Here is an 11,642-nt window from a genome sequence, read left to right as displayed (position 1 = left end):
GCCTCCGCCTACTGCATGCCGGGAGCACCCCCAGCCGTGACGACGGAGAAGAGCCTTGCCAAGTGTCCCCTATCCTTGCAAAGGAACTCCCTCTGGGTGAGGACCGTTTCTCTAGTTGCTCCTAGACTTCGGGATTTCAAAGAGATGGGAAATGCATGTAAAAAAGCATCACTACCCGCTATGGTCATGCTATCATTCAGGGAAAGGGTGTCTTTGTTTTTTATTTTTGTGACATAAGTGGAAGAAGGGTCTCGCTCTGTGGCCCAGCCTGGAGTGCAGTGGCTGAATTGTGGCTCACTGCAGCCTCGACCTCCTGGACTCAAGTGATCCTCTTGCCTCAGCCTCCTAAGGAACTGGGACTACAGGTGTGTGCCACCACACCTGGCTACTTTTTAAATTTTTGAGCACAGATCTCACTATGTGGCCCAGGCTAGTCTTGGACTCCTGGGCTCCAGCGATCCTCCCACCTCGGCCTCCCAAAATGCTGGGATAACGAACCTGAGCCACAGTGCCCAGTTAGAAAAGGATGTTTTCTATTCTTTGCTTTCTTTTTTTTGTTTTTTGAGTTGGGGTCTAACTCTGTTGCCCAGGCTGGAGTGCAGGGGAATTGTCACAGCCACTGCAGCCTTGACATGCTGGGCTAAGGTGATTTTTCTGCCTCAGCCTCCCTAGTAGCTGGAACTACAGGCACACACCACCACGCCCAGCTAATTTTTTGGCTTATTGTAGAGATGAGGTCTGACCAGGTTGCCCAGGCTGGTCTCAGGCAATTCTCTCGCTTCAGCCTCCCAAAGTGCTGGGATTGCAGGCTTAAGTCACTGTGTCCGGCTGGAAAGGATGTTTTCATGTTAAATGAAACTAGAAAGGATATCCAAAGAAAGAGCAGCTGGTAACTTCATTCACACAGGTGCTGATCCTATACATTCTGGAGACAGCCTGGACTCCTGAACGGGGTGGTCTGTCCCATTTTTATACCTGAGGTAGTTTCTGTTCCACTTGCATCAAAGCTGGTGACTCGGGGCCACACAAATAAATCTTGTGATTGTCCTCAAAAATAAATCTGGTGACTAGAGATTACATACATCTCCTTCAGTTGAGAGGGAAAAGATACCCATGTTTTCTGGGAACCGAAACTTGAGAATGATGCTATCTTCAGTCCCTTAAAAGGGTAGAAAAGAAGCGTGAGTCTTCCAAGTGCCTTTTCTTATTCCCGAGATTGGGGCGGCAAGAGAGGTGGCTTTCCTCCATGGACAGCGTAGTTTTTAGAAAGCTCTGATCTGCTTTTAAAACACACTTTTGACTGGACGCGTTGGCTCACTCCTATAATGCCAGCATATTGGACGGCCGAGGTGAGAGGATTGCCTGAGCCCACGGGTTCGAAACCAGCCTGGGCAACTTGGCGAGACCTTATCTCTACGATAAATAAAATATGAGCTGGGCGTGGTGGCATGTGCCTGTAGTTCCAGTTACTGGCGGGGGGGACTGAGGCGGAAGGATCACCTTGAACCCAGCTGTAGGTAAAGGCTGCGGTGACTGTGAGTGTGCCACTGCACTCTAGCCTGGGCGACAGAGTGAGACTCCAACTCAAAAAAAAAAACAACAAAAAACTTTCACATCGCTTTTGCAAAACATGTGTGGATGACCCGAAATAACTAAGCTAGATTTTCCAAGCTAGATCTCCCAGTAGGTGTGACCTGCTAAACTTATTCTAACTATTTAAAGACATTTATCCAAGGACTTGGTTCTATTTATGGTCATTCCTGCATCTGCTTTGATATAATCAGTTGCTTTTCTTGAGATTTTTTTTGAAGCCAAAATGTTATTTATCATTTCTTGATGGCACATCTGCTTCTGCCTGACAAGCTCAACGTGCTTTGAGTTGTTTTACCTTCACTAGCTCTTTAAAGAGAAAAAGGATCCCTTTTTTTTTTTTTTAAGTTGGAGTCTCACTCTGTCACCCAGACTGGAGTGCAGTGACATACTCACAGCCACCACAGCCTCGACCTGCTGGGCTCAGGTGATCCTTCCACCTCAGCCTTCCAAGTAGCTGGAACTAGAGGTGCGTGCCACCACGCCTGGCTAATTTTATTTATTTATTGTAGAGATGAGATCTCGCCATGTTGCCCAGGCTGGTCTCAAACCCCTGGGCTCGGGCAATCCTCTCGCCTCTGCCTCCCAAAGTGTTGGGATTACAGGCGTGAGTCACCGTGTCTGGAAAGGATTCCTTTTTGTTTTTTGAGTTGGAATCTCACTCTTACCCAGGCTGGAGTGCGGTGGCATGCTCAGAGCCACTGCAGCTCGACCTCCTGGGCTCAGGAGATCCTTCCGCCTCAGCCTCCCAAGTAGCTGGAATTTACAGGCACGCGTCACCACACCCAGCTAATTTTTTTATTTATTGTAGAGATGAGGTTCCGCCAAGTTGCCCAGGCTGGTCTCAAACCCCTGGGCTCAGGCAGTCCTCTTGCCTCGGCCTCCCAAAGTGCTGGGATTACAGGCTTGAGCCACCGTGCCTGGCCCAAGAACCCCTTTCTAATGTTGCAGATTTGGTGGTGAGGAGGGTGACTGGGGAGGGTGTTTTGGGTCATGTTAGTATCTGGGTGATCTGGTGTTTTCTCTTGTTCCACTCTTCATAGTTCCCATTATACTGTTCACCGACTTCCCAGTCATGCTCTGAGCTAGATGCCATAGGCACGGCAGGGAGCAAGTCTCTCCGCTGTCACAGAGCTGGCATTCTATTGGGGAGAGACATGACAAACCATAATAAACGTGAGTGTTTCAGCGTTCCGTGCCACAAAGAAAATGAGATGTGAGGCATCTGACTTCTCGGCCCATCAGCCTTTGGGGCCAGGTCTGGCTTGGCTGTTCTGTATACTGTAGGGCAGTGAGTCCCACAGGTGTGAGCGGCATCCCTCAAGCCGCCCCTTCTCCAGACAACCACAGTGTCTCTTGGTGTTACCAGATGTCCCCCAAGTGTGGGGGGTTAGAATCTGCTCTCCCTCAGCTGCTGCGTCCACAGGCTCTGGGTGTTTATTTGCTGGCTTGTTTTTTCAACAGTTAATAACATATTCTTTGGTGTTTTTATTCACAGCCATGGACTGCAAAGACAAACCAGCTTTTCCTGTGAAGAAGTTGATACAAGGTAACTGTCTAGAAGGGGCTGGTGGTGGTTCCTGCTTGTGTCCCTCATGGCCTCCTGTTGCAGTCTCTGGATGTGCTGCTGGGAACCCCAGGAAGCGCGATACGTGCAAGTGGATTCCCTGACTTCCCTGTGTGAGAGTGGCCTTTTCTCTCCTCTCCAGCCCTTGATGAGGTCACTGAGGACCCCAACTGGGTGTCTTGACTTTGGCATCATTTCTTCCCCTGGAGGGGCTGTCCTGTGCGTTGTAGGGAGTTCAGCAGCATCCCTGGCCTCTTCCCACCAGATGCCAGTAGGTTCTTCCTCTAAGTCGTAGCAACCAAAGGGGTCTCTGGATGTTGCTGATGTCCCCTGGGAGGTGGAATAGCCCCTGCCGAGAACCAGTGCTGTATAGGGTGATCGATATCCCAAATCCTTCTGTGTGAGACAGGGAGAGCATTCAGCCTGAGGTCAGATGGGTGGCTGTGACTTCTGCTTTTGCAGCCTTGGTTTTCTATACTCTTTGTGTCCAGTGGTTTCCTCCTGTGACCATTGATAGTGTGTTTGTGTTGCTGGGAATCCTGGTGAGGGTGATGGCATCTGCAGGAGACAGCCCTTAGGAGCCCAAGGGCATCCTTATTGTGTGAACTGATTCAGCATGATCAAGAGCAGGCTGATGTATTTGGCTGATTTCAGTACGAACTAGTTCATATAAACTACTGTGGCATTTCGGTGAAAGCCGGCTCCTTGGGACGTACACTCACCTGAATTTCCCAGTCCCTGGGTATTGCTGTGTCTCCTATAACCAGCCCGAACCCTGGCAGGCACTGCGAGGATAGTTGTTTGATTGATGAGAAGAACTAACAGAGCTGAGGATACTGGGACCAGAAGGACCCTTTCCACAAATGGGCCTGTGTGTCTTCTGCTTGAGAAACTGATGCGGTTATTATCACATGGGATTTATACTCTATAAACAAGTTAGGGCTGCGAATGGAATCGCAGACAGATCAGAAGATGTCTCTTGAAAGTCTGGCAGGATCTCTGCTAAAAGCTTATTTGGTCTTTTTGGTTTTTTTTAAACTAGGATGGTGGAAAGGTATGTACTTTAAAATTGTGCCCCTTAAATCCCATCCAGATAGATCAATTTCAGGTATGTGACCGTCAGTCTCAACTGTCACTAATAAGGCAACCTCTCTCTTTCAGCCCGTCTGCCATTCAAGCGCCTGAATCTCATCCCAAAGGAAAAAGCCGATGATGGGTCAGATGACGGGAGAAGCTGCCAGGGTGCTTCTGTGCCCAGGAAAGTCCCTGATTTAGAAACCTCTTTGGATGCCTTGCAGAATGACTGTCATATGGGTTCTGACATAGACTTTAGACCAAAACTCGTCAATGGGAAGGGTCCCTTAGACAACTTTTTAGAAAACAGAATCAAAACCAGTATTGACCAGAGCACAGTTATCATTGATTTGACAGAGGACTCAGATGATGAACCGGACAGTCCTGAGGACCACAATAAACTGAGTTCTGAAGCCTCTCCTTCCAGGGAAGCTGTCAACGGGGTCAGAGAAGAAGCTGGAGATCACCAGGGGCTGTCAGAGGCCACTCAGGACGACAAGTTGGCATTTCCGGAGGAGACCCTTTCAGCCAGTCCTTGCAAAGCAGAGGAGGGGGATGGCTTTGGTGGCTCAGTGAGCAGTGGCGGCTCCCAGGAGTGCTCCCCACAGAGCTGCCCGGAACTCACAGGTGGGCCTCGAACGTGCTCAGAGCAGGGGCCAGATGGCTGGAGTGAGGTCGGAGGCATCCTGTTCAAGGGGAAGGTGCCCGTGGTGGTCTTGCAGGATATCTTGGCCGTGCCTCCTCCCCAAACCACGACTCCCCCAGCGACGCCTGGAGACAAGAGTGTGACCTCCGAGAGCGAGGTGCCTGAGTCGTGCCCTGAAGAAGACTCTGTCCTCAGCCACTCTTCCCTGAGCTCACCCTCTCCCACCAGCTCGCCTGATGGGCCTTCTGCTCCCAGAAAGCAGCCTAGCGACGTCAGCCCCCTCCCTGCCCCCATGCCCGTCCGCAGGGTGAGTGTCACCCCACAACCCCAGCGTGTCGCTGCTGGCAGGCCAGCACTTGCCGTCCTGACTAGGTCACCTAGGTGGTTCGTGGCTGTGACAGTAGGGCCACAAACTGGGTCTTGCGACTTCATCTGCAGAATTCTTTCTGGTACCCAACACCATACTGTGGTCAGTTCTGTGTACACTGTGGCGTGCCGGGACCCGCGTGGGCCCTGCCCTGCCATTTTCCGCCTTCACCGTTCACGCCTCATCGGTGGAAAGAGTCAGCCCTTCTGGGGAATAACGGGGGTGCACAGGTGCCGCGACCCTGCCCTCAGGCTTCAGGCCCTGCTCCCTTCCGTCCCTCTTGTCCCAGCCTTGGTCTGTAGGACCTTTGGGGCAAGAAGTCACTGAGCGTTGGTGAAGTGACAGCAGGAAGGACGGCAGGAGAATTCTGTAGAGTCAACCCGGCCACCCCTCTTAGACCCCACCCAGGTGACCGGAACAAAAGAACAAGGAGCCTGGTGCCATTCTCAAGGTCCCCGAAGGTGGCTTTGGAAATGTCTGTTTCTGTGACTGCCTTCTGCTCAGCACACTGGCGAATGTCTTGGTTCTCACCTGTCCTTGGGGTCTTAAGGGCCAAACTGATAAAATCGGCCATAGTACGTTTAGCATCGTACTTTTGCGCTTTGGTTTTATGCACTTTTGTTAGTTCATGCTAGGTCTTTATATAAGAGCGCACCCTAGATGGATCATTTCATCTCTACTGTCCCTGCTTCATAAGCTCATGAACCACCAACCTTGTTTGCTGTCTGACTTTTGGTCGCTAAAGAACCATTTATTTTTCTAAACGACTCTGTTTCTTTCACCTCCTGAGGAGTAGAGGCTAAGAGGAAATAATGGCTTCCTTTTTCCATTCATGAAACAGGAACAAAGGTGGAGCAGACTTTTTCTTCTAAGATTTTCAAAGTGGCAGGCTGAGGTGTATGTTTCTGAACTTCTATTTAAGCTGTAACTCAGTTCCCCAAATCCGGGTTCTACTTTCTGCCCTCAGCCGTCTTGCACACATTCAGCAGTTGGGGCTTCTTCCTGGCCACAGCTTCTGCTTTGCAGAACCTCGTTGTCATGTGATATGTTGCAGCCACTTAACCTGGAGAGTGGGAAGGGTTTCCGTGAAGCTTGTTTCATGTCCTCAGCTGAGGCTGCGAACTGGCAGGTCACATTGTTGGGATTGTCGTGAAGCAGTTTGAGTCTGCCCACTACCCAAACGTCCCTCCAGCGTCCGAGGGTATGATCCAAACGTGTGAAGTGTAGGAAACTCTGCCTTCAGGACGCTAAGTCATGTCCTCGACGCAGGTTCCGTGATCTGGAATGCCCTAGAAGGCAGCATGGTCACAGCTTTTCACGGAATGCACACAGCAAGGGGCAGAGGTTTCAGGCTGGCCCGGAGCCTACAGCAGAAAATCGCTGTGCCCCCCACGGCGGTGCTGTCTGTAGCGAGTGTTGGGCCCCCCAAAAGGTGTGAGAGGGGGTGAAGTGGCTTCGGAGACCTCTGCCCCTCCCCCCCACTACTTTTGTTTTCCAGGTCCCTTCCTCCCAGTTCTTCTTTCCAGATAGTAGAGGGGAACTGGTTGGAAGCATCCAGATTGTTTGATGGTGCCGTGAATCTGTGTGGTTGTTCCTGAGGTCTGTTCCTCCTGGAGTTTGTACAGTGAAATATCTGCATCTCGAACCCCCAGGCGGTCCTTGGTGCTCTACTTTGTGTGCTTCCTTTTTTATTTAAAACAAAGAAGATGGGAGCTTGTTAAAATGCAGATCCTGTGGGCCTTTCTGGGGGAACTTGGGGGTTTTGTTTTTGTTTTGAGTGCTCCAGGATCTGGAGAGTCTCACTTTTAAAAAAACAAGTTGGCCGGGCTTGGTGGCTCAAGCCTGTAGTCCCAGCACTTTGGGAGGCCAAGGCGAGAGGACTGTCTGAGCCCATGGGTTTGAGACCAGTTGGGCAGCGTGTTGAGACCTTGTCTCTACAATAAATCAAAAAATTAGCCGGGTTCCAGCTACTTGGAAGGCTGAGGGAGAAGGATCATCAGAGCCCTTTGAGAGTGAGATCTATAAACACTTGGTCACAATTTAAGAAGATTAAAGTTATATCACAGGCAAGGCTGGGGTAGCCATGAGCATGCCACTGCACTGCAACCTGGGCAACAGAGAGAGACTCTGACTCAAAAAAATGGGCAAAAAAAACAGCAGTGATTTAGAAACACCCTTTTTCGGTGCTCCCAGGATCTAGCTGGAGAGTTCTTTTTTAAAAACATTGGAGCTTTTAGTGATGTGGGAAGGAACTGTTTCTCAAGTTCCTTTGCAGTTAGACTTGTGATGTAGCCTGTTCTGCTAGTGATCAAGATGACTACTCCATAAGTGATCATGTTGATACTGTTTTGTTACTGGGATGTTTGACTCTCTCTGTGCCCTGAGTCTCAGAACTTTCTCCTATATAATTGAGAGTATGCAAGTATTAAATTCTCCATGCTTAAAAAGACAGTGGCAACTTGGCAGCCCCCTTTAACCCCTCTGGCTCTCCCCTGGGGTCACTATCATTATCGTGTTAAATGTCCCTGTCTGATCCGTTTAGAGAGAGACCCTTCAGAAACACTGCATCGTGTTATTTCCTCACATAAAATATGTATGGCGTCTCTTCTCTCACTCAAGGGTGTTGAGTCTTTTTGTGTTGGGGAGGAAAGCTCTATGTTTTTCTAACTGCCGTGTTGTACTCTGTGGTGGCCGATGCACTGGAGTTTACAAAACCGTCCTCAATGGGGGGTGTTTCTGCTGTTTCTCTGCTTGGCCTTGACAAAACTGTGCTCTTCCCTCTACATACTGCCCCAGGCAGTTCAGGAGAGAGCTCACAGTGGCGGGCATGTTCTTTTCCCTCGATTTGCACTCTGATGTGGCTGGGCCAAGTTGGGGTTTAACCTTTTCCCTTCTGCCTTCACTCCCCGCTGTTACCTGTTAGCAGCTTATCTGCTCTGGGTTCAGAAATTAGACACCCTTAGGCATAAAATCAGAGTAAGCAGGCTCTAAGAGGATTGTCCTGGAAGAAGTGCAGGAATGTTAATGCCCAGACTTAGTGAGATCTGTCTTGACTTCTTGGAATGGTTGATTTCTGTGTTTCAGCTTCCTTCTGGGATCCTGGACCGTGTTCTTGGCAGTTGAGGGTGCTATGTGGCTGGGCTCCAGGCAGGAAAAATGTGGCAGCATTGCATATGATTTTGAGAGTCAGAATTTAAGGAGATTAAAGTTATATCACATCATAAGGCCCATCTGAATGTTTGGTAAAACAAAAGAGATACTAGGTGTTTTTTAAATTTAAAAAAAATCATTTTTAATTGTAGTCCCCAAAACTCAAAACTAGAGATACTGGCTTTAACTTAAGTCATAATTTCTCTGGTTGTTAGATGTGATAAAGCTGGTTCCTGCTAGTCATGTCAACTGTGTTTTTCCTAGATTAACAGCAAAGGGACGTGTAGTAAAGGTCCTTTGCTCTAGGTTATGTGACTGAGTCTTGAACTCCTGGGCTCCAGTGACCCTACTGGTTCAGCCTTTCCAGGTGCTGGACCACTGGCTCCACCATGTCTAGCTAATTTTGTTTTTTTGGTTTTTTTTAGAGCGATGGGATCTTTGCTACGTTGCCCATGCTAGTCTCAAACTCCTGAGCTACAAGTATGGGGTGGACTAAAGAAATGTGTTTCCCCCCAGATGCGCTCATGCAGGAGTCCCACAGTCACATTCGTGCTGTGATCCTTGACCACAAAGGCAACAACAGAGACACAGCAACTTCCAGATTCTGCTGTGAATTCTTTGGAATGAGGGGGAAAGCACAGCTTTGGCAGGCAGAGTGGCTTCTGGAGAGGCAGATGCTTTTTCTTGAGCATTTGGCAAAGCTGCTCTGGACTGATATTTCTGTTGCCATGTGCTCAGTAAAGATCGAAAACTCCGGTCCAGTTGCAGTAGTGACAGCGCCTGCCAGCAGTGCAGGATGATGGGCCTTCTTATGCTGTGTGATCCTTTTCTAAAGGAAGGTTTAGTCCAGAAAGAACAGAGTGGGACCCAAGTGAGAAAACTGCTGTCTTGAGTTTATTCATTCACTACTTAGAGGCAAGGCCTGGCTCTGTCTCCCAGGCTAGAGTGCAGTAATCACGACTCACTGCAGCCCTGGACACCTAAGCTCAAGCAAACCTCCCGCCTCTGCCTCCTGAGTTCTGGGACTACAGGCGTGTGCTGCCGCACCCAGCTATATTTTTATTTTTGTTTTGTGAAGACAGGGTCTTCCTGTGTTACCCAGGTCTTCTGTGCTGAGTCTTGAACTCCTGGCCTCAAATTGCCCTCCCGCCTCGGCTCTTGAGTGCATTCATCCAACAGTTTTGTTCTGTAAGAGGGCCTGGTCAGGACCACAGCAGAGGAAGCGGCCTCTGGTTTTCCAGCCTAGCTTCAGCCTTGCTCTGCGATGGCCCTGGAGGGGCTTTCTCTCCAGCCCTAGCTCTTGCCATTGCGCGCTCTCTCCTGGTTTGGGTAGCACTCCCTCCTGGCTGGAGGTCGCTTAGGCCAAAGTCCAGCCTCCCTATCCCTGCTCCTACCTGGGACCATTTAGCCGGATGGTAAGTCGAGCCATGCATCTTGGTGATACCATGTAGGCCCCGCTCAGTTTGAGGCAGGTGACTGAGAACCCTGTGTTCCTGGATCTAGGGGTGATGGACCAGATGGCTACTCCTGGCAAGCCGCCCCTGGGTCTTCAGCTTTCACTCTGTGTCCTTTGTTGTTGGCAATAGGGTCTCACTCTGCCGCTGAAAGGGCTGGAGTGCTGTGTGATCATGGCTCGCTGCAGCCTTGAACTTCTGGGTTCAAGTGACTCTATGGCTTGGCCTTCCTCGTTGCTGGGACTGCAGGCGCCACCATGCCCAGCTTTTTTTTTTTTTTTTTTTTTTTATAGTGATGGGATCTCTCTACTTTGCCCAGGCTAGTCTCAAACTCCTGTACTCAAGCAATCTTCCTCTGCGAGACATGGCAGCCTCAAGACATGTTTTATTTGACTTACATGTTGTCAGTTTTTTGTAGATTGGAAAATATAGCTTATTTAGCAAGTAAATTAGAGAGAGAGAGGAGATTCACCTCCCCAGGGTAGGGAAGGGGGCCAAAGCCAGGAAACATGGCAGCGGCCATGGCTCAAAGAGCACCAGAGTCTAGGAAGGCAATGACCCATGTTGTCAAATTTTAAAGAAGAAATTCACACAAAATTTTCAGTATCTGTTTCTCTGGGGAAAATTGGGAGGGTCAGCAAGTTGGGGACTACATCCCCATAGGAACCGTGTCCCCTTTGGGTGAGCCAGTCCTCATGTGCCACAGATCCTAGCACGTCCTGCCCTGTCCCTGTTGCCATCGCCAAGTCCAGCTGTCTGTTGCCTCATTTCTGAGCTTGCTTGTTTCTCTGCGTGTGGCCTGCTTCATACAGTTTATCTGCCTGCGCAGCCTCCCTTATCATCTCAACCCGGATACACACATCTGTGTTTCACGTTCATTTGGGTTTGTGACACCACAATGACATTTTGCCTCTGTTGGTGGCAAAGCTGGTCATCTGGGAGTTTTTTTCTTTTACTTACAGTGATTGAAGCAATCCATGTTTCAAGATGATTTTCTTTTGTTTCAGATGACTAAGAAACTCGTCAAAGGTTCTACAGAGAAGAACCAGCTCAGACTGCAAAGAGTAAGACATTTTCCCTGAAATAGAAAATTACACTGCTGGGCTTTTCACGTTCAATAGTAAGCGAAACCCTGGCACTTCCTTGGGTCCAATGTGTATTTCTTCCCTACTTTTTCTGATCTTTGTTTTGATTCCTGCTTCATTTCATGTAACTGGGCTTCACGGCTTATGGATCGCATCATCTTAGCTTTGCTAAATCTCCAACTCCTAGTCTCAAGAGATCCTCCCGCCTCAGCCTTCTGAATAGCTGGGATTATAGGGTGATCCTGAGGGTTTTCAGATAGCCTTTCCTAAGCCTTTGTTATGAGCAGTAGTAGTATTACTACTGTCTTAACAGTGGAGCGTCCCATCATAGCTAAAAGTTGCCTCCCAGAAGCCTCATCCCTTTCCCTCCACCCCGTCTCTTTCAAGTGGATTTAAGTTCTCTCCATTCCAAAGTGCTGTGATATCCTAACAGCCCCCATGCCAGGTGGGTAGTTCTTCAGTGGCCCCTCACCAAGACTCTGGTTATCTGGGGGGCACCAAGTTTTGCACACGGCCACGTGGGGGCCTGGTCTCTTGCTGCTTAAGACCAAAGACTTCCCCACTCCTGCCAGCTCCCAGAAGGGGCCCGGTGATTGTTGGTTCTGTGCTCGCCGGGGTGTTTCCTGGGCCTTCTTGTGGCTACACTCAGTTTTTGTGGGTCAGATTTTGGGTTGTTTCTCACTTTTGTAGTTTATCTAATTCTTTTTTT

The 11,642-nt window shown here is 49.4% G+C and overlaps 1 protein-coding gene across 1 annotated transcript in view; it reads left to right on the top strand.

Moving 5' to 3' along the window:
- The first annotated feature begins 29 nt into the window (after positions 1-29).
- The window catches only part of CHAF1A (chromatin assembly factor 1 subunit A), a 28,887-nt gene continuing 17,274 nt past the window's right edge, over positions 30-11,642 (top strand). The window contains exons 1-4 of the mRNA XM_021708019.1: positions 30-96; positions 3,089-3,139; positions 4,319-5,184; positions 10,856-10,912. Coding sequence (XP_021563694.1) covers positions 3,091-3,139; positions 4,319-5,184; positions 10,856-10,912 — 972 coding nt within the window. The 5' untranslated portion in view covers positions 30-96; positions 3,089-3,090. The remainder of the gene's footprint in view (positions 97-3,088; positions 3,140-4,318; positions 5,185-10,855; positions 10,913-11,642) is intronic.

The sequence above is a fragment of the Carlito syrichta genome, unplaced genomic scaffold (assembly GCF_000164805.1).
Source record: "Carlito syrichta isolate Samal-C Ts95f unplaced genomic scaffold, Tarsius_syrichta-2.0.1 Scaffold130442, whole genome shotgun sequence".
NCBI classification, from domain to species: domain Eukaryota; kingdom Metazoa; phylum Chordata; class Mammalia; order Primates; family Tarsiidae; genus Carlito; species Carlito syrichta.
The sequence above is the reverse complement of the archived record's forward strand: the minus strand, read 5'-3'. Positions and strand labels throughout refer to the sequence as shown.